General features: G+C 57.0%; 2 protein-coding genes and 3 non-coding genes across 5 annotated transcripts in view; all 5 read left to right on the forward strand.

Annotated features, from left to right (window-relative positions):
* The first annotated feature begins 111 nt into the window (after positions 1–111).
* On the forward strand, positions 112–14,071 carry LOC119106211 (transcription initiation factor TFIID subunit 5-like). The gene is given in 14 exon segments (XM_037229817.1): positions 112–176; positions 1,566–1,680; positions 2,097–2,288; positions 3,155–3,357; positions 4,302–4,498; positions 6,813–7,008; positions 7,259–7,378; positions 8,240–8,385; positions 9,033–9,170; positions 10,427–10,620; positions 12,282–12,395; positions 13,230–13,352; positions 13,354–13,408; positions 13,815–14,071. Coding segments are annotated over 13 exon segments (1,980 nt in total). The 5' UTR covers positions 112–176; positions 1,566–1,587; the 3' UTR covers positions 14,024–14,071.
* TRNAF-GAA (transfer RNA phenylalanine (anticodon GAA)) lies at positions 4,885–4,957 on the forward strand. The gene has a single exon. It is a non-coding gene; the product is annotated as a tRNA-Phe (tRNA).
* On the forward strand, positions 5,926–5,998 carry TRNAF-GAA (transfer RNA phenylalanine (anticodon GAA)). Its single transcript has one exon. It is a non-coding gene; the product is annotated as a tRNA-Phe (tRNA).
* TRNAQ-UUG (transfer RNA glutamine (anticodon UUG)) lies at positions 9,839–9,910 on the forward strand. Its single transcript has one exon. It is a non-coding gene; the product is annotated as a tRNA-Gln (tRNA).
* Positions 14,072–14,424: 353 nt separating the features above from the next.
* LOC119106111 (carboxy-terminal domain RNA polymerase II polypeptide A small phosphatase 1) overlaps positions 14,425–20,504 on the forward strand; it is a 7,423-nt gene continuing 1,343 nt past the window's right edge. Inside the window, exons 1-3 of the mRNA XM_037229708.1 lie at positions 14,425–14,558; positions 18,816–19,066; positions 20,272–20,421. Coding sequence (XP_037085603.1) covers positions 14,489–14,558; positions 18,816–19,066; positions 20,272–20,421 — 471 coding nt within the window. The 5' untranslated portion in view covers positions 14,425–14,488. The remainder of the gene's footprint in view (positions 14,559–18,815; positions 19,067–20,271; positions 20,422–20,504) is intronic.

Below are 20,504 nucleotides of genomic sequence, written 5' to 3' on the forward strand. Positions count from 1 at the left end.
TTGAACATCAGTAAAATTTCTGACTATGATCCTCCGATGAACGTGGCTGAAGAACGTGATTGGCCAGAAACGCAGAGACGTGTCGTCGTTTAGTATCGTCGAATCCACCTCATCCCGTTGCTTACGGGTCGTGATGCCGGACTTGGGGGCTTCGTAGAGCAAGGCCGCGAGGCTGTGTGGGTATCGCATGGGAGGGGCGTTTGGTTAGCGATTAAAGCGGTCGGAGTGAATTGGTCCACTGCAGTAAACGAGGGAGTGAAAATTGTCTGTAATTTCATGGTGTTGCATGTGTGTTAGAGCAGGCCAGCCCACAATCGGCGTGCCAATCAGTGCAATTTCATCTGCATCCTGGATTGAATCAAGTCCACTGATCAGTTTGAGTAAACAGAAGAGCCAGCCCAGAGTTTGAAGCAGTGATAATCTTCATGTAGACATAGTATGTAATTTAGGAAAGGGAACTAAGTCAGAGATGTCATGGTCACAGGGATGTCGTGAAGTGATCTTAAGGATGACCCATAACCAAGTCAGTTTCACAGTATTCTAGTTTCACAGCAAGAGACTGAAATTTATATCTACCTGCAATTGTTCATTTCCTTTTGAAGCCCATAGAGCTGCTCACTGCTTAGATGTCTGAAAGTCTGCTCCACTCCGCAATAGCATGCTGCTAAAGAGAATGTGCATCCTTTCTTGAAAATCCTATGATTAGGCTGGCAGATTGTCAAGTTTCCCTGCCTAACAACATTTGGGTCAAGGTTGATATTTGTGCCTGACTTAAGAAGACTAACTAACCAAGCCTTCTCATCAGTAAGCTTGTTTTTTTAGACAATAAAATTCTGCACCCATTGCCACTATGACCTGCAGCTCTCCTTTTGATTTGTGGTGTAATATCTCAATAAATCACCGATTGGTATGCAGAACCCCATCCTGGAAATAGCATGAGCTGATCTTGGTCCATTGTGATGGCCTTGGTGTATCAGTATGTGTCCTTGGCATTATAAGCTGTCTGCCATAATTATCGTGATTATTTAATTCTTGTCCTGGTAAAGTAAGGCAGACATGTTAACCATAGTCAGTCTATGTCTTTCTTGTTGCTCCTAGAGAGAAATGATTTATTTTGTATATAGATGCAAGTACCTGCTAATCATCTTTTTGTGGCAACTTATATAACTACCAAATGGAATAAGGAAATGCCAGAGTGGTGTGGCACTTAAATGTGAGGGCTGGAATTGAATTTTGCACAACCATAAACCAGCAGAATTATGTCATTGTACCTTCATTGTCAACTCATGTCCAGATCTGGATATGTCAGCAAGATGTTAACATTTCTCTAATGCATGCTCAGTGTTTTGAAAAGCCACAGCTTTCTTTACTTTGTTATTGGCATGCTGACTTCTGTATTGGTGCCATAGCTAATGCCAATAGCAACTTGAGCTCAGCCCACCACAGATAGGCTTATGGTCAGGAAGGTATTCAAACCAACTGAAATATGGAGTCAGGCAATTGCAATATTTTCCTATCAGTCATGCTATTTCTCATTTTCATTTTCTAGGCTGAATGTGTTTCAGTTGCCTGGCAGCAGACTTCATTATGGATCAGATACCATCAGCCCAAGAGCCTAAGGGACTTGATAAAAACACCCTGGTGGCAGTTCTCCAATTTCTGAACAAAAATAGTTTGCAGGTAAGCACAATTCTGTATCATCCATAATCATTGTTAATGTCCTATTATGTTTCAATAACTGGTGTTTGTAAATAAAGATCATGTTGATTTCAATTTTATATGTGCACAGACTGCCTCTAGATTTGAATTGCCTCATTGGCTCAGTTCGGCTGCTGCTTAAAACTCTGCAACTGATACGTTGATTTTACTGTAACTGCACTTATTTCTTTTTTATTCAGAAAGCACTAAAACAGGTTCCCAAGCTGATGTCTGCATGGTGATGGTAGATATGTAACAGTTTTTATCCTGGGGCTGTGTCACCTCTCATCATCTGTGTTGGAGTTGTGCAGCATGTCTGGAGGTGCCCTCCACCTCACATCTTTGCTGTGTGGCTGACCTGTACATCCACCTCCTGCCAACCATGCCCACATCACCAGGGTGCAGAGGACGCCCTGAGGAAGGAGACCGGCTTCTTCGAGAGCGTGGGCGGCGGCACGAGCGGCGGCCCCGGTCCTGGTGACGTCAGCAATGTTCTCTCCGTCTACAAGAGCGAGGGTGACCCGGAGGCATACACGAGCAACTACGTCAACCTCAAGCTGTTCGTCGAGAAGGCGCTCGACATCTACAAGGTCAGCCCGGATGAATGACGGGGGGTGAGGGAGGGGGGTGGGGGGGGGGGGGGGTGGACAACGTCAGGACGAGCTCCGGGTCGTTAGGTCATCTGATTGTCAGGTGGCAAGCACTGAATGTGACACTGCAGCACGTGACCGGCGTGACGCCCTGCACTCGACACTATGTCACCTTGATGTTGTGTTGACACATGTGCTGCAGGGGGGCGTCAGGGCCGCGTGGTCAGCGCTGTCGACCCCCATGTGGCGGTCTGAGTTTCGAATGGAATTTGAATGAGCGTCATCACTGCCTCTGAGCTCTAATGGGCCTCCGCAGTCGCCGGCGCTCCATTAAAGGGCGCGTGACAACGTGCGCCACGTTTCCTTTTACCAAAAATACATGAGACACATAGTGCTCAGTGTTGTAACACGTGTTACTGTGGCCATGTCTAACAGTAGGCAGATCAGTACTCGATGTGACCCGAGACACTTTAAGACGTCATATCGTGCCTCTTGGCTTAAACGGTTAACACCGTAACACGGGACACGGTAGCATTTCACGCTGTGACACCCACTTTGCGACTCATGACCGGTAACACCGCAACAGCTAACATGGCGATTCATGACACGTGGTGCCATGACTCACAGGACACGGTAGCACGTGCAACTGACAGCATGCTTATCACACCATGATACGTGACACCATGACACGTGATGCCATGGCACATGACACCATGGCGCGTGATGCCATGACACATGACGCCATGATGTGACTCCAGAACACTTGCTACCACGCCACGTAACACCACGACATGCGACACCACGACAATGGCACGTGGCAGCATGGCACGTGACCTGCCGTGACCGACGTTGCCCCTGCGTCGCAGTACGAGCTGGGCCAGCTGCTGTTCCCGGTGTTCGTGCACATGTACCTGGAGCTGGTGTACAACAACCACCCGGCCGAGGCGGCCAGCTTCATGACGGCCTTCGGCGGCGAGCAGGAGGACTTCTTCCAGGCGGACGTGCAGCGCCTCAGCCACGTCACGCGCCGCGAGCACATGCAGGAGAACGAGCTGATCCAGCACTTCCGGTGAGTGTCGGCTCCCAGGGCCTGACCCGCATCGCGGAGGGGGGGGGGGGCTGGTGACGGGGCACGTGTGGTCTGAGGGGTCCGGGGTCTGACCCGTGCCGCGAGGGAGGAGCTGGTGGCGGGGCACGTGTGGTCTGAGGGGTCCGGGATCTGACCCGCATCGCGGAGGGGGAGCTGGTGATGGAGCACGTGTGGTCTGAGGGGTCAGGGGTCTGACCCGCACCTCGGAGGGAGGAGCTGGTGAGGGAGCACGTGTGGTTTGAGGGATCCGGGGTCTGACCCGCACCACGAGGGAGGAGCTGGTGGCGGGGCACGTGTGGTCTGAGGGGTCTCGGATCTGACCAACACCGCGGAGGGGGAGCTGGTGACGGAGCACGTGTGGTCTGAGGGGTCTGGGGTCTGACCCCGCGCCACGAGGGAGGAGCTGGATGCTGATGAAGGGAGCAGTGGCGGCGTTAGGAGACATGCTTGGGGGTGGGGGGGGGGGAGGGGGAGGGTGGGTGGGTGGGAGCTGAATTACAGTGTGATTGTGGGTGGCCACAGGGGTCAGGGTACCTTGAGGCCGGGCGCAAACTGATGCCTTGCAGCAGGAGAGAAGGGGAGAGAATAATCAGTGTGATAGTCTGCCTATTGCTTCTCAACATTGATCTGCCGAGATATGTCTGATCTGTCCTGTATTGGGCGTAGGCTGCAAGATACTCGATATCACACGCCTTTATGTCCGTAATTCGTATGCACAGCACTGCTGGACGAGGTGTGCACACCAGGCGGATGCAGTTCGCCACCTCAGGATGGTGCCTTGCGCGTGTGTGCCGCCTGTCTCTGACCCTGCTCCGCGGCTTCCCCGCCTGACGCCCGGCTGACATCGCACGCGCCCACCCGGCGCCGCTCCGCCGCCGACGCACGCCGCCCTCCCACTAACGGCACGCCCGCCGCCCCGGCAGTTCCAACCAATACACGGTGCGGATGTGCCGCGACAGCTACGTGATGCTGAAGCGGCACCTGACGGAGAAGCAGCACAGCCTGCTGACGGGCCTGGTGCAGGACCACCTGCTGATGGACGTGTTCGAGGGCGTGCCGCGCGGCCGCCAGCTGATCCAGCACACGGCCGGCGCGCTCGAAGGCGACCCCGGCAGACAGGGTCAGGCTCGGCGGGGAGCGGGGGTGCTGGGCTCGGGCTCGGGTCGGTGGCGAGGTCAGCGTCAACCATGGGTGGGGTCAGTGGTTAGCGGCCAGTGGTTCGGAAGCGTTTTGTGCTTGAGTTGCTGTCACTGGGGGTGTTGTCGATGCCGTGATTATGGGCTTGGGTTGGTTGCTGACGCGATGCACAGCCTCGTGCAAGCCCTCCAGGGCGTAGCAGAGAACCCCTGTGCATCCTGCTGCTGATCCGGACCGGGGACATCTGGAACTGTGCCTTCGGTGGGGATGTGGTTAATGGCCTGATTAGATGTATGAGTACCCTCAGCCTCGTGAAGGCGACAATGTCCCCGTCGCTTGTGCGAATCGCCGCAACTGCGCCCTAGCCGTGCCGAAATAGCTCAGTTGGGAGAGCGTTAGACTGAAGATCTAAAGGTCCCTGGTTCGATCCCTGGTTTCGGCAGCGTTTTGTGCCAGTCGTTACCGGAATAATTGTTCGTGCACGGCACAAAAGCATCGTACGCCGTGTGCGTACACACACAGCACATGGCTGGCACACTGGAGGGCGGGTCCGTTTGGCAGCGTTAGGCGGTCAGGGACCAGGGATCAAGAGCCAGGGATCAGGGTCATTGCCAGCGAAGAGGTAGGTGAGGTCAGTAATGAGGGAGGCAGTGGACCGGTGATAAGGGGTCAGTGCCAGTGGGGAGGGAGGTGGGGTCAGTGCCTGTGAAGAGGTAGGTTGGGTCAGTTTCGGGGAGAGGCAATGGATCAATGAGGAGGGGTCAGTGCCAATGGGGAGGGAGGTGGGGTCAGTGCCAATGGGGAGGGAGGTGGGGTCAGTGCCTGTGAAGAGGAAGGTGGGGTCAGTGTTGAGGAGATGCAGTGGGTCAGTGAGGAGGGGTCAGTGCCAGTAGGGAGGGAGGTGGGGGTCGCTGCCAATGAGGAGGAAGGTGGGGTCAGTGCCAATGGGGAGGGAGGTGGGGTCAGTGCCTGTGAAGATTTTGGCAGGGTCAGTGTTGAGGAGATGCTGTGGATCAGTGAGGAGGGGTCAGTGCCAATGGGGAGGGAGGTGGGGTTGGTGCCAGTGGGTAGGTAGGTAGGGTCAGTAGTGAGGGAGGCAGTGGATCAGTGAAGAGGAGTCAGTGCCAGTGGGGAGGGAGGTAGGTTCAGTGCTGAGGGAATGCAGTGGGTCAGTGAAAAGGGTCAATGTCAGTGAGGAGGTGTGTAGGGTCAGGAGTGAGGAGTGCAATGGACCAGTGAGGAAGGCTGAGCGTCAGTGTGGAAATACGATGTGTCTGGTCAGGAGATAAGAGCACAGGGCATCTTGAGGTCGCCCGCGATTGCCCGATAAACTCTCTGATTGTTTTCAGTCGTGGGACGGCCACCGAGTCCTTGTCGGTGCTGCGAATCGCCTGAACATATGTAGGACATGCCGAAATAGCTCAGTTGGGAGAGCGTTAGACTGAAGATCTAAAGGTCCCCGGTTCGATCCCGGGTTTCGGCAGTTTTGTGTTGCGTCGTCACTGCCGGGATTATTGTTCGTGCATAGCACCACACGGCACACACACACATACCGTACGCCATGTCCGTGCACACTCATCGCAAGTCTGGCACACTGGAGGCCGATCCTGGTTGGCAGGGTTAGGCGGAGTGGCGTTAGGGATGGTGAAGTCAATGTGGGTGGGGAGGAGTGAGGTCACTGTTGAGGTGTCCAGTGTTGGTCGTGACAGAGTGGGGAAAAGAAGTCCCTGGGCCGTGTTTTTCACGGAATGTATTTTGATTCGCAGGTGAGCAGGCCTTTTACTCCTTTCTCTAGACAACCTGTGATGGCTTGCCTGAAAAACCTGGGTGTTTTGAAGGTCGTGGCGCCCTTGCCGCTCGTGTAAAATCGCCTGAATGGGGTAAAGTGTGTCGAAATAGCTCAGTTGAGAGAGCGTGAAACTGAAGATCTAAAGGTTTTGTGGTTTGTCATTGTGGGAATCATTGTTCGTGCTCAGCTTGTCGGTGGTAATTGTGTGGAGAACAAACCAAACATACCTTTCCCTCGGAAATTAACGCTGACGGAAACGAGCCTGGTGGTGTCTGCAAGAACTCACTCAATCTGCTTATATGAGCAGGAAAGGGCCGCAGCTCCTAATTTTTCGGCATTCCTAGGCTGCATGCAGAAAGTCAGCGATGTTCGATAGTATGCGGGTATGTCAGCGTGCCGGCCGTGTCGGTGTCCGGACCCGGCGTGGGTCCCGCGATGCGGCGGGCAGTGGCTGCGGTCGTCGCTCGCCCCGGCCGCCAGCTGACTGTCTGACGTGCGCTGTCGCCAGTGAACAAGTCGAAGATGCTGTACGGTCTGCTGAAGGAGCCCGACATCCAGCTGACGGTGCCGGCCGAGGAGGACGACGAGGCCGAGGGCGACGACAAGCCCAAGAAGAAGAAGGCCAAGAAGGACGCGCTGGTCTCCAAGAAGAGCAAGAACGACCCGAACGCGCCAAGCAACAACCGCATTCCACTGCCGGACCTGTGAGTGACACCTCCGAACCTCGTCCCCGTCCGATACAGCTGTGGTATCCAAGCGCAGACAGTCATTTGTCACAGGTTGGAGTGGTCACCTGGTTCGAGGAGAGTCGCCACCGTCGCCGAGCGGGCTTGACGACGCACCGTGCCCACAGACGTGACATCGACAAGCGAGAGAAGGGCAAGGGTCTGCGCGAGGGCACGCGCCGGGTGAACCTGGGGCCAGGCGGGGCTTGATGACGCTCTGTGCCCACAGACGTGACATCGACAAGCGAGAGAAGGGCAAGGGACTGCGCGAGGGCACGCGTCGGGTGAACCTGGGACCGGACAACCTGCCCTCAATCTGCTTCTACACCTTCCTCAACGCCGCCGACAAGTAAGTGACGTCCGCCATGTGGACGGATGCCTCGGAGGTGCCGACTCCGTGGCTACCAGAGGAAACGAGATAACGTCGATTTGGGCTGTCCTCACAGCTTCCGGGGTCATTCGAGCTGCGTTTCTCTGTCTTGCAACACTGAATATGTTGCGTGACAGGGGACTAATTTAACCGATTTACGATCGTGGTATCTTGTTACTGCCATTTAAGGCTTCTCACGTCTACCTTTGCTCTTGAGTTTCGCCTGCTCAGCTGGAGAGCATCGTTCCTTTGCGGTGTAGCTGATGTCGACCGTTTGCATGGGAAGTGTGTCTGGGAGCTACACTCAGCTGTTGCAGGGTAACTGACTGGACTCTCGCTGGCTCAGCTGTGTGACATGGTGCTGCTGTTCCAGCGTCAGATGTGACTGCTGCTGCGGGTGCTGTGTTACCCTCATGATGCGTCATTGCAGTATCAGCTGTGTGGTGGTCGGTATTGTGTAGCTGATACTACTTGTGTCTGTGTGAACCATGTGACGTTAGATACTGTTTTGATATGTGCAGGACCTTATGTTTCAGTGTCAATTGTGTGACGCCATTTCACTGCCAGGCATAAGGTGTACCAGTAACGCCCGTGTCCCGCTGTGTGCCGCCGTTTTGGTGCCATCTGCTGTTTCAGCGCCACCTGTGTGGTGCTGCGTACGTCTTGTGCATTTTGCCTTGTACTGTTTAATTATCATCTGTGTGATACTATGTGACTCTGCTGTGGTGTCAGTCATGTGGCAGTTAAATTACCTTTTCATTGTCAGCCGCGTGACCACGCGCTGCTGTGTCGCTCGGTGCGGCCGGTTCAACTGCCCACAGCCGTTTGCTGCTGTTTCAGCGTCAGCTGTGTGACGCTGTGCGAGGACAGCAGCATGATGGCGGTGGGCTTCAGCAGCAGCACCGTCCGCGTGTGGAGCCTGATCCCGCAGAAGCTACGCGCCATGAAGTCGGCAGACGACCTGGCCGACATCGACAAGGACGCCGGTACTGTCCAGCGGCGCTGCGCCGCGGCTGCTCCGCCGGTGCTTGGGAGCACTGCTCGGCTGGTTTCGCCTGCCGCGCGATGTGTTCGCCGTGGTCTGATGTGTTCACCCGGCCTAGCACGTGGCTGGTGAGCCGCCGTCTGACCTGTCGCTGTCTGACCTGTCACCGTCTGGCCTGTCTGCTGTCTGACCTGTCGCTGTCTGGCCTGTCCGCTGTCTGACCTGTCCGCTGTCTGACCTGTCGCTGTCTGGCCTGTCCGCTGTCTGACCTGTCGCCACCTGACCTGGCGGCTGTGTGACCTGTCGGCCATCTAACCTGTCGGCCGTCTGATCTGTCTGCTGTCTGGCCTGCCAGTTGTCTGACCTGTCGGCCGCCTGACCTATCGGCCGTCTGACCTGTCCGTTGTCCGACCTGTCGCTGTCTGACCTGTCGGCCGCCTGACCTGTCGGCCGTCTGACCTGTCCGCTGTCTGACCAGACGGTCGCCTGACCTGTCCGCCGTCTGACTTGTCTGCCGTCTGACCTGTTGGCCGTCTGGCCTGTCGGCCGTCTGACCTGTCGGCCGTCTGACCTGTCGGCCGTCTGACCTGTCGGTTATCTGACCTGTCGATCATCTGACCTCTGACGGCGCGCCCCGACCGGCCGCAGACGACGTGCTGGTGCGGATGATGGACGACAGGTCGGCCGAGCAGAGCCGCACGCTGGCCGGCCACTCGGGCCCCGTGCACGGGGTCAGCTTCTCGCCCGACCGCACCCTGCTGCTCACCTGCTCCGAGGACGGCACCAGTAGGTGGCGCTGGCGGCCGCTGCCGTGCGGGGGGGGGGGGGGGGTGTGGTCGCGGCCGGGGCCGGCCGGCTGTCGCTGCCGGGACCGGTGGGAGGGCTGGCTGCAGTGGCCCTCGGGAGGGGGAACTGCTGTTGTGGACTGGGGTGCTACACTTGTGTGGAATAGCGCGGGCATTGGGGACGAGATAGAGGAGCATCAGTATAGGGACTAGGTGGTGGTTGTGTCGAAGGATGGCACGATACATTCACAGCCGCTGTGTGGTGGGAGCTTCTCCGACTCCTGTGAAGTGGCAGGAGTGTGTGCGTTACGATGCGAGTGAGATGCGTGTGTCTATTTCGATGAGTTCCCCCTGTAATTACACACAGAGTGGCGGCAGCGGCTTGGTCCCGGGGCGGGTGATGGCTTTGGAGACTGCGGTTGCGCCGTACGGGCTGCGCCGGCTGGTTTTAAGGTGGCGCGGCGGTGGGGCCAGGCCCACCGGGTCGACTAAACCCGCCCTGACTGCTGTGTGGAGCGGTCCGCTGTGAAGTGGGCGGTGACATTCACTGTCCGCCGACGGCTGTGGCCGTCCGTTAGGTGCGGCGCCTCCCCTCCCCCTCCCCCAGCGCGGCGGCGGATCGATCGGAGCCGCGCGGTCGGGAACGGTCGGCCGTCAGATGCGGCGGCCGGTCCTATGGTGTAATGGTTAGCACTCTGGACTTTGAATCCAGCGATCCGAGTTCAAATCTCGGTAGGACCTCGGTAGGTTTTGTGCTGAAGGCTGTATGCACGGGCGCGGGATACGCTGTGCGGCCTGTTCCCAGCGCTAGAACCGCCCATTGGTCGTGGGAAAGCATCGAGTCACGATTGAGCGGTGCACCTGGTGGGCGTACCGCTCGACCGCATCCTGATTACGGCTGGGCTTCAGAACCAATTTTTTTGTTAATTCTAATCCTATTTCTTTTGATCTTTGTTTATCTTGGCCGCCATAGATAGCACGGTGTCAAGGTGGATGGGGTTAAGTGAGGCCTTTACAAAAGGTGTTATGTTGGGTAGATCAAGTACTCGTGGGGGACTGTAGGCTTTGATTTGAGGGGCGAGTCGGTGCTGACACCTTCCCAAGCCTGCCTCTCTGTCGTCTCCCCTGTAGCGAGCGATACGGTCTCGGTACGTGTAGTCCCTGCCTCTGCCCGTGTTGTGCCGTGCTGTGCCGTGACCCGAGCGCCGTGCCGTGCCGTGCCGTGCCGTGACCGGAGCGACGTGCCGTGTCCCGCAGTTCGTCTGTGGTCGCTGCAGACCTGGACGTGTCTGGTGTGCTACAAGGGACACATCTTCCCCGTGTGGGATGTGCGGTTCTCGCCGCACGGCCACTACTTCTGCTCTGGCGGCCACGACCGCACCGTCCGACTCTGGGCCACCGACCACCACCAGCCACTGCGCGTCATGGCCGGACACTACGCGGATGTGGACGTGAGTAGGCCAGGGGCCACATAGCCAAACGTGGGCCAAGGGCCACGTAGCCAAGGTAATGGCTGAACACCTCGCTGATGTGGACGTGGGAAGGCCCCGTGGCGCCCGCCCTTCCTTTCAGGGTGAGAGGCAGGCGACGCCGTATAGCCTCGGCAGCTGAACGCGTTTGAAGTCCCAATGACACACTGACGTGAGAGGGCCAACGGTCACATAGCCAGGGTCATGGCTGGACTCTGCTGATGTTGACGTGGGTAGGTCAAGGGTCACATAGAAGAGGTCATGGCTGGATACTGCTGGCGTGGACGTGGGTAGGCCAAGGGTCACACTGGCAAGGTCATGACTGGACACTGTTGGTGTGGGCGTGAGTAGGCCAAGGGTCATATAGTCAAGGTCATGGGCACCGCTGATGCGGACGTGAGTAGGCCAAGGATCACATAGTGTCATGGCTGAGCACTTGGCTGATGTGGACTGGAGTGGGCCAAGGGTTACATAGTCAAATGGTATGACTGAACGTTACACTGATGTGGACATGAGTGGGTCAAGGGCCACTTAGACAAGGTCATGGGTCCACTGCTGGGTCACATTGTGGACTGAGTCACCTTGACCTTGTCGACGAATCACATGGACGAAGTCAAGGTTCACTGCTGATGTGAACTTGGGCAGAACAAGGGTCACATAGACAAGGTCATGGCTGAATACTTCGCCGATGTGAACGTGTGTAGACCAAGGGTCACATAGACTGGGTCATGGCTGAACACTTCGCTGATTGGACGCGGGTAGACCAATGGTTACATAGTCAAGGGTATGGGTGAACATGACACTTCTGTGGACGTGGGTAGGTCAAGGGTCACATGGACATCACGGACGGGCGCTGTGCCTATCTGGACGTGAGTAGGCCACGGGCACATAGCCCAGGCCATGGCTGGACACCATGCCGATGTGAGCGTGAACAGATCCCTCTGAATCAACATCTTAAGGGCCAGCATAGGGATACGCTATCCAGACTTCCCCTGGCACGCACGGATCACCTCCGGTCGTGATCAGCTCGCTGTGTGGGCGTCAAGGATCGGGAAGCTGTCCGCCTCATCAACACCAGTCCTGGCACATCCTCTGGGCTTGTGGCGGCATGGTTGGAAAGTCATCGATGAACATTTTTTAAACGTCATTATGCAGACGTGGCTCTCGAAATCCAGGTGCTTTTCGTAAAAACATGGTGTCTCAGAATCGTATCTGCTTTATTCCTAACAGAGGTGTTTTCCTTGTAAATGGCCTGGACTACGAAAGGTGTTTTGTTATTGTTTTGTTTAGAAGAACGAGTCAAATATGACTATACAAAAAAATACTTTTTTAGCACCGGCAAAGTTCGAACAACCGAAATATTTCTATATCTGCTCCTTGTTATCGGCCATAACGTCTAAATCGGAGTGCTGACGCAATGGGCGGAGCGTGCGACCCGAACTCCTGTGTATCCAGCTAAATATTGTGTTTTCATGCTGGCTTCTAAAGCTCCCTTCGGTTCCTCCGATTCCTCACCAGCGATTCGCGTACTGGGTCACCTTTCAACGCATCAGGGCTGAAGCCCGTGACCGAGGCGGCAGTCACGCCGCGTACGACGCTGTTTTGCCGCTCGTGAGGCCTGACGCCCGCGTCCCGTTCGGCAGTGTGTGGAGTTCCATCCCAACTCCAACTACGTGGCGTCCGGCAGCAGCGACCGCTCCGTCCGTGTGTGGGACGTCAGCAACGGCTCGTGCGTGCGCGTGCTCACCGGTCACAAGGTCAGTGGGGTCAGGGGTCAGGTCACGGGCCGGGACGCCGCCGCCGCCGCCGCCGCCGCCGCCGCCGTGCTCTGAATCGGGCCCAGTGTGGCCTCTGCGGTGCTTTACCGTCGGTTTGTCTTTGCTCTGGGCTCGGGCGGGGTAAGTATGAGCTGCTGAGTTCACTGTCATGATATGACAATGTTTTTTGAAATGACTGGATCGCTCCACGTGAGAAGATTCTGCCGTGAGTATATGGTTATGGTCTATTGACTTTCCGGGGAAATGTCAGCAAAGTTGGTGGTCAGAACCCCATCTGAAATAGGACCGGTTGTCTCGCGTGTGGGTATCACAAAAGAAACTTTCGGTGCGTGTGAGGATGCGTTCGCTCCCTCCCCCTTCCCCACCCCCGCCTTGTTCCGTGTTTCTGGATGTGTGGGTGTGGAATTGCAATGCGCCTAAAATTTTGATTCACACCCTTGAAAGTAATAAAAATCCTCCTCTCCCCTGTGTTGGCACCGCCCGCTCAGGCGTCGTTCTGCATTAGATCACAATCTAGAGTACCTTAGCCGGATACAGTGGACTGAGACATGGGACCTGGCAGCAAACAGTGCTTGGGCGGGGCACTGTAGTGGGATACAGCGGACCGAAACAGTGGACCTGGACAGTGCTCGGGCTGGTCACTGTAGTGGGATACAGCGGACTAAGACAGTGTACTGGGCAAAAAGAGTGCTTGGGCGGCGCTCTGTAGCGAGATACAGCGGACTCGGACAGCACACCAGGTAGAACACAATGTGCTGCTAGACAGCACACGATAACAGGACACAGTGTGTAGCGGGACGCTCTGGCCGACAGGACACGGTGTACGCGCTGGCGTTCTCGCCGGACGGCCGGTTCCTGGTGTCGAGCGGGGCGGACAGCGCGGTGCTGTGCTGGGACCTGGCCAGCGGCCAGCTGCTGAGCGCGCTGGCCCAGCACAACCGACACCGTCTACAGCCTGCAGTTCAGCCGGGACGGCGCCGTGCTGGCTTCAGGTGCGGCCGACACGGCCAGAGGCCGCCAGACGGCGCTGCTGACGGCCCGTCACCCGTCAGCCCGTGCCCGCCGTCCCCTGTCTCCTCTCGCCCCTCCCTCCTCCCCCGTACAGTGTGTGCAGGCTCACAGAGCGGCGTCAAGGAGCGTGCCCACGGAACGCTGAGGCAGCCCGGCCGCGCCGTAAGCTCGAATGGCTGCAGCGATGCACCGGCGGTCGGCTGGAATTAGGCTGATCCTACCATTTCTGGGATGGCATTTAGGATTAGACATGCTATAAAACACTGTGTTGTGCTGATAACAAGATGTTTCTTAACACATTTTTGGCGTACGAGTGTGCAGTCTCTCCCTGCCATTCTCATGCTAGCAATTACTTTGACGATCACGCGCTTTGGTTTGAACTTTCAGGTGGCATGGACGACTGCATCAAGCTATGGGACTTCCAGAAAACCACCGAGGACGTGCTGTCCGAGGATCTGAACGTCGCCCAGGCAGGCGAAGTTAAAACTAGTTCTGATCTCCTGCTGACTTCGTTCGCCACTAAGCACACACCGGTGTTGGTCCTGCATTTCACGCGACGGAATCTGCTGCTCGCCGCTGGCCCATACCAGTCATGAGTCACGATTCGAACATCACGTCACACTCGCGTTGGGTTCAAGCCGTCATATGCCAGAATTTGAATACATCAGTCATCCTATGCTGTCGTATCGATGGAGATGTTGGTTTACCGGAGGCGTGCACCGGGCCGACCGATCAGACGCGGCGGGCCGCCCACCGCACGCGCTAGCCGACCTCCCGTCGAGATCACGTTTCTGCAGTCGCCCGTGCGAAATCAGTGCAGTGGGGCGCGGTGACAGGTGTGGAGGTCGCTTGCGCTCTCAGGTGTTCGCGGGCCGTTGTCTGAGAGGCTTGGCATTTGTGAACGCTCTGAAGGGACTTAAGGCATAATCGATGGCCTTGTGGATAGTGCTGCGTGAATAATTTGTGGAGGAGACTGGTCGGCGGCCTGCCAAGCTGCGCGCCATCTTGCATCGCGGGGAGTAGTTTTAGTCGAAATGGACCGGTGTTAGGCGCAGGGATTGATGGACCCAGAAACTGTTATCACACAAGTAAAAAAAGAAGACGGCAATGTCAAAGGACATCCGGAGAATGGTGAGTGTGTTATACTAAATGCTGTTTATACGCGGTGCGGCGTTCGTGGCGCATTGTTGGACGGGACGTTCACGCCCACGTCAACAATGCTCAAATGTAAATAAACGGTGTAGGACGCACATTGTGCTATGTTTTACCGTTTTCCCAGAAAATCATGGGCGTCAGGCTCGCATGATGTGCTGCATTTATCTCTTAGCATGTAATATCTGGCTTAATCTCCATCATTTCTCCATTTTTCTAGTGGTGTAGGTGCCAGGAAGTACCTATCCATCAATGGGAGGAAGATGACTGATATGAATGAGACTGCACTGACACAGTGTGGCTGTTAACATTGACATGGAGACAGCTGCAGACACTATGGTCAGGGTATATTAAACACAACAAATGATGTACAATGATGTTTCTAACAGGTATCAGTGTATACCTACACTGACACTAAAATCACATCCTAGCATGCATAATTGCTGTCATTTGCTGATATTGCTGGTGGATTGGATACCAGTATGTGTCAGTCAGCATAAAATGACTGGTCAGTATGAGGTCACAGATTTAGGTGGCATGGTTGCTTTATTTGTCATGATTGAGGCAGCCAAAATACCCTGGCAACATTACTGCTGAGATTTACAGTGACCAACCATGCTCAAATTGTGGTAATGGGAATTATGTACTGGGTGGGCTAGCAGTGCTCATTTAGGTATATCCAAGAAAGCTGAAACATCAATTTAGGTATATGTATGAAGTGTTCAAGGCAATGTTCAAAGTTGGCCAAATCTCTTGAATTTCTAGCCGTTTTTCTTCTGGCGTAAAGCAGGAATGTCGACTACTTCTGGCTCTTTTGCCTTTTCATATCATCAATTGGCTGACCAAGCGCTACCTATCCCCCGCTGGCAAAACACTGTATCAGTAGAAGTTTGCATAAGGGATCATCCCCAAACCATGCTATAGCTTTTCAGCACTTTCAGTGCTCCATTCCTGGGTTATGCTTTGGTTTCATGGGTAGCCCTGAGTGACCTTCCCCTTTTCCCTGGTTATGCTGCACAATGGATAAGAAGTAAGGTTTGTTTGGATATTAAGTTAGCTGGAATGTTAACACCAAAAGATGTGTCCCTTGTCAAAGAGGCAGCCAACTGTATCCAGGTTTGTGGTTTTATTTTTAAAATATGTTAACATGCATCACAACCACCAGAATGAGCATGTTTTTACACTGTCCAAAATCATTCTGTCCGTCAATTGTCATACCTCTGTTACACTCCGTCCCACCTCCCCATCCATGTGCAGCAGAATTTATGTCCAGTCCCAAAAACTAAAAAGGCAACATAATGGACAATAGAGTTTGAAGGCTATTGAATTAATGGAATGGGGTAATATAATGGTATGATTTGTCCCATGGAAGTTGAATGTCTCATAATATAACATTCCTAGTTGTATATAATGATCAGGAACTTCTCTGTCACAGAGGTCACAGCACAGGCTGTTCCAAGTCTGGTGGATGCAGGATTTGTGGTCTTGTAGATATCAATATATGGCTCATGATGGAGGCAGCAGTTCCCAAGCTGTTGTATCTTCTGATTTCATTTTGCCTGAAACAGAGAGGCAAAATGGGTTTTTCCAAAACCTGTTTTTGTTTCATCATAGTGGAGTTCATCACCAATATTTCATTTTACCTAGTCACAATCGTGGAGTACAAAATTTCCTGGTGTACATTATACCAGGAAACTGGAATTTTTCCAGCACTGTCTCTGTGTGATGGATGGTTATTCTTTCATTTTGCCCTCATGGTGACGTATATATAGACATGGGGAGTGCATCTTTCATGCTCCAAGATTGTGTTATCTCTTTTAGTAGAGCAATCCATCCACCAGTGGCGTGGTGGGTTCGAGTCGCTTTAGGCGCTCGTTATTTGCCCTTGACATGTATGGCCGGAAGCAGCGACGGCGCTAAAGGTCAGGTGGCGTCAGAGGGCAGGATGGACTGTGCCGAGAATCGCGACACGTTAAACTTTCGCCGCCAGTTCTGCTGTTGACCTGGAGTCGCGCGTTTGGTTGTTGGAGGTCAGGACTCGTACAACAAGCGTTCTTTGACGTAAACTCTGGTCCCAGAAATCCATCCATTCAAAGGGTTCGGGTTAAATCTTTAAAAAAAGAAGAAGACTATTATCAATCCGTGAAGCAGTTTTTAACCCCAACAAAGACTAGTTTGGCTGAAATGACGTTGAATAAAATGTTCCCATAACGAAGCACCAATAAGTGGTGTCTGTTTCGTATTCAGTCTATGTTAAGGTCGAAACTGTGTTTAATTATTGGCTTTGGAAGGGAAAGCGTGCATGAGATAACTCCAGGCCTGACGGCTGAAAATGTGTGCCTTTATAAGGTCTCCTGATTCTTGTATTTGAGCGAACTCCTTGAGTACCGACCCATAACAAATCGTTAAGGTTGTTTGAGCTATTTTGTATATCTAGTGTTGTTCAAGTTTATCTTGTCGGCAGCTCCTGCACCATGAAATGCGTTGCACTACGGCTGTGCCAAAACAGGCCAAGTTCTGATCTCTGTAGAGTTGAAAGTACGTTGCATGAAAAGGAACAGGTCAGGATGCAATGTTAAAGCTCCTCACGCACATTTGGCCGATGGTGCAGCTATCTTGAACTTGCATCAAGAGTCACATCTCCGTGAAGCGAATTTATGTCGAGATGCTCAGTTTGTTAAGCAATGTGTGGGTGGTAAGCAAACCGCGTGTCCATCGTAGCCTGAAAAAAGCACCGCAGTGGGAAACACCTCTTCATCTGACGCAGATCAATGAGCGCCATGTTTGCCCACAACCACAAATCGATTTAACTGGAGCCGTTCGTCACGCGCGCTGCAAACGTTCCTGTCCGGAGTCGGTACCGAGTGAGCGTGCCCGTCGTGTCGCCGGGGGGCCGGCCCGGCGCCGCGGGGCGGCCGGCCGCGCGTGCGCCGCGGGTTGCCAGGCAGGTCCGGTCGGTTCAGGTCCGGTCAGGTCCGGCCGGCAGGTCCCGGTCGGCCCGCTGATCCGGCTGGCGTGGGCGGTCAGCGCGCGGGGCGGGCGTGCCGGCACGCGACCGTCTGCAAGCGCCGCGCACGTACCGGAGCTGGACCGGGCGGCGCGGCCGCCGAGCGGGGGCGGACACCGCGCGGATGTCGGTGCGGCCGCACTGGCGTCGTCCTGTGCCGAGCCAGTGTGTGGTCGCCTGGAGTGGGCGGGTCCCGGGCTAGGCCGGCCAGTCGGCCGCCACTCGCGGACTAACATATTGTTAGTGCTGCGCGAATGGTGGTTTTGCCACTCATTCCTAGTGCATCGATATTGGCCGCGTGGCGGCTGGTTGCTGTCAGGCGTACCATAACACAAGTGAGCATGTGCTGCTTGATTTCGTTCTTGGCTATGAGCCATCATGTTGTCAGTGCCATGGAGTCCGTTCGGTCGCACTAATCTTGGCCGACGTTCCGAGCTGGGCTGTCATATTTTGAAGGGATGAACTGCCCAAGGCTGTTGTGCTGGTTCTTTCCATGCCAGTGCCGCGGGCTCGGGCGGCAAAATTGCAGCTAGTTAGAAAGAGCTCGTGCATCTGTCAGGAATGTCGAATGAGCGCCCGACGGGCAGCCTCTGAGCTGAACTAAAGCCGCCCACACCGCCGCCGACGACGCGTCCGCGGCCGGTCCCGAGCCCCATCTCCGGCGTCAAGGTCGTGGTCGAGGGTCCGCGCGCGCCGAGGACACGGCTCCTCGACACGCACGTGTGCCGCGGCCGGCGGGCCGCGCCGCTCGCTGGCGTGGGCGCACGGCGGGCCCGGCCCGGCCCCGGGCCAGCACCGCCGGCCCGCCGGCTGGCCCCGGGCCCCGCCTGAGGCGCGTTTCTGCGGTCAGGCGCCGTCGGCGGCAGAAAGGCACCGACGGCGCGTGCTCGGAAGCCGGCGGACGACCCCAGGAATAGATAACACAGAATACTGCGGCCCTGGATACGGCAGTCCTATCGCGGCCACCGTCGTATGGAGGGAGAGGGAAAACGTTACAAACTGTACGCTTCTCCGCGACACTACGTGTCTTCTCTCTCTGTAGGCTGACCGGTGCATCTGAGCTGTGCGACTGAGGCGGTGTGCTCGCGCTACGCCGCTGTGATAGCGACCTGTGCTGACACGCGGTGCGTGTAGGCCGTTTCGCCTGTGACGACCGCACGCGTGCTGTGCCGCCGTGCGTCGCCGTGCGGGCGCCTGCCGGCCGTGACGCCGTGCCGTGCCACCCGCAGGCCAGCTGCCAGCCGCCCGGGTGAGGAAGCCGCGCGGCCTGCTGCGCTCGCTGCTCTGCTGTCTGGGCCGCGAGCATGGCTCCCGGCCGCCCACGCCGCCGCCGCCCGGTCCCGGCGAGAGGGTGGCGCCGGCGCCGTCGGCCGGCCCGCCGCCGCCAGGCCTCCTGCTGCCGCCCGTCCGACACCAGGACATGGGCAGGGTCTGCCTGGTGATCGACCTGGACGAGACGCTCGTGCACAGCTCATTCAAGGTGAGCCGATTGGGGGGGGGGGGGGGGGGGGGGGGGGGGGGGGTCGAGGCATGGGGGACGGTCCCGGCCGCCGTTTCCGTGAACTCGACACGCCGACGCCGGCCGTCTGGCGCTGGTTACGGCCGACAGGGCCGTGGGTGGCCCGCCGTTGGCGCGGCGGCGGCGCCGGTCCGGGCCCGCCGCCGGCCGTCCCAGCCCGGCCGGGTCCCGGGCGGCCGGCGCCGGGGACCAGGGACGGGGTCGGGGTCGGGGTCTGGGCCGGCAGCCACGCCCGCCGGCCGTCCCCGCCCGGCCGGGTCCCGGGCGGCCGGCGCCGGGGACGAGGGACGGGGACGGGGTCGGGGTCTGGGCCGGCAGCCACGCGCCGCCGGCCGTCCCAGCCCGGCCGGGTCCCGGGCGGCCGGCGCCGGGGACGAGGGACGGGGTCGGGGCCGGCAGCCACGCGCCGGCCGCCGTCACGGTCGGGCCCCGCCAGACGAGCCCGCAGGAATGCTGCCTGGCGTGATGAAGCCGCACCACGCCAACACGCCGACGGCTTTGCGCCCGCAACGTTATTAATTAGCGTAATTGGAGCTGGGTCTGTCACGTGAATGACGGGTGGGTCGGGCCCGGAGGCGCGCTGGCCGCTCGGGGCGGCGGCGTTCTTGCTTCGCGAGCCGGTGCAAGCGCCGTCCGACCCCGCGAATTATACAGATACCGAGTGGCATCGGCGGCGGCGCTGCAGGCGTCTGACGTCGGCGTCCCGGGAGCGTCGCGGGCTGACGATATGCAGGGGCCCCGAGCACGTTCGGCGAAATGTCCGATGCGGTGGCGATAATGTGTGTCTAGCGCCGACAAACATGGCGGAGGACAGGGCCGGTGCGGCAGCGGCTGTCAGCTCGCCGCACCGAGCCGTCTGTTACGCCGGCTTCTGTGAAGTGGACCGGGCGGCGGCGGCCGGACACAAATGGCGCCGCAGCTGACCTCTGTCCGCCGGCTGTCGCGAGCGGCCGGCTCGCCCGCCGCGCCGCACAGCGATTTTTTTGGTTAGATTTTTTGTTCACGCGTGTGGGGAATGTCGGAGGCCGTCCGCGTTTCTGCCGCTGCGCGCTGGTGAAGATCGGAGCCGGGGGAAATGTCGTGTCGCGTGACTTGAAGCCGGGCGCTGCGATCGCAAGATCAGCTGGGTGCACCGCTCGCGCTTTCACACGGCACCTCCGCTGCAGCCGATCCCGAACGCCGACTTCATCGTGCCGGTGGAGATCGACGGCGCCGTTCACCAGGTGTACGTGCTGAAGCGGCCGCACGTCGACGACTTCCTGCAGAAGATGGGCGACATGTTCGAGTGCGTTCTCTTCACCGCCAGCCTCGCCAAGGTGAGCGCGCCGACGACCCCGTCTGGGGAGATCCCTGGGGTGTGCTCCGGAGGGGGGGGGGACGCTTGATCTCTTGCGCCAGA

Source organism: Pollicipes pollicipes, unplaced genomic scaffold (genome assembly GCF_011947565.3).
Source record: "Pollicipes pollicipes isolate AB1234 unplaced genomic scaffold, Ppol_2.1 Scaffold_6138;HRSCAF=7277_pilon_pilon_pilon, whole genome shotgun sequence".
Taxonomy (NCBI): domain Eukaryota; kingdom Metazoa; phylum Arthropoda; class Thecostraca; order Pollicipedomorpha; family Pollicipedidae; genus Pollicipes; species Pollicipes pollicipes.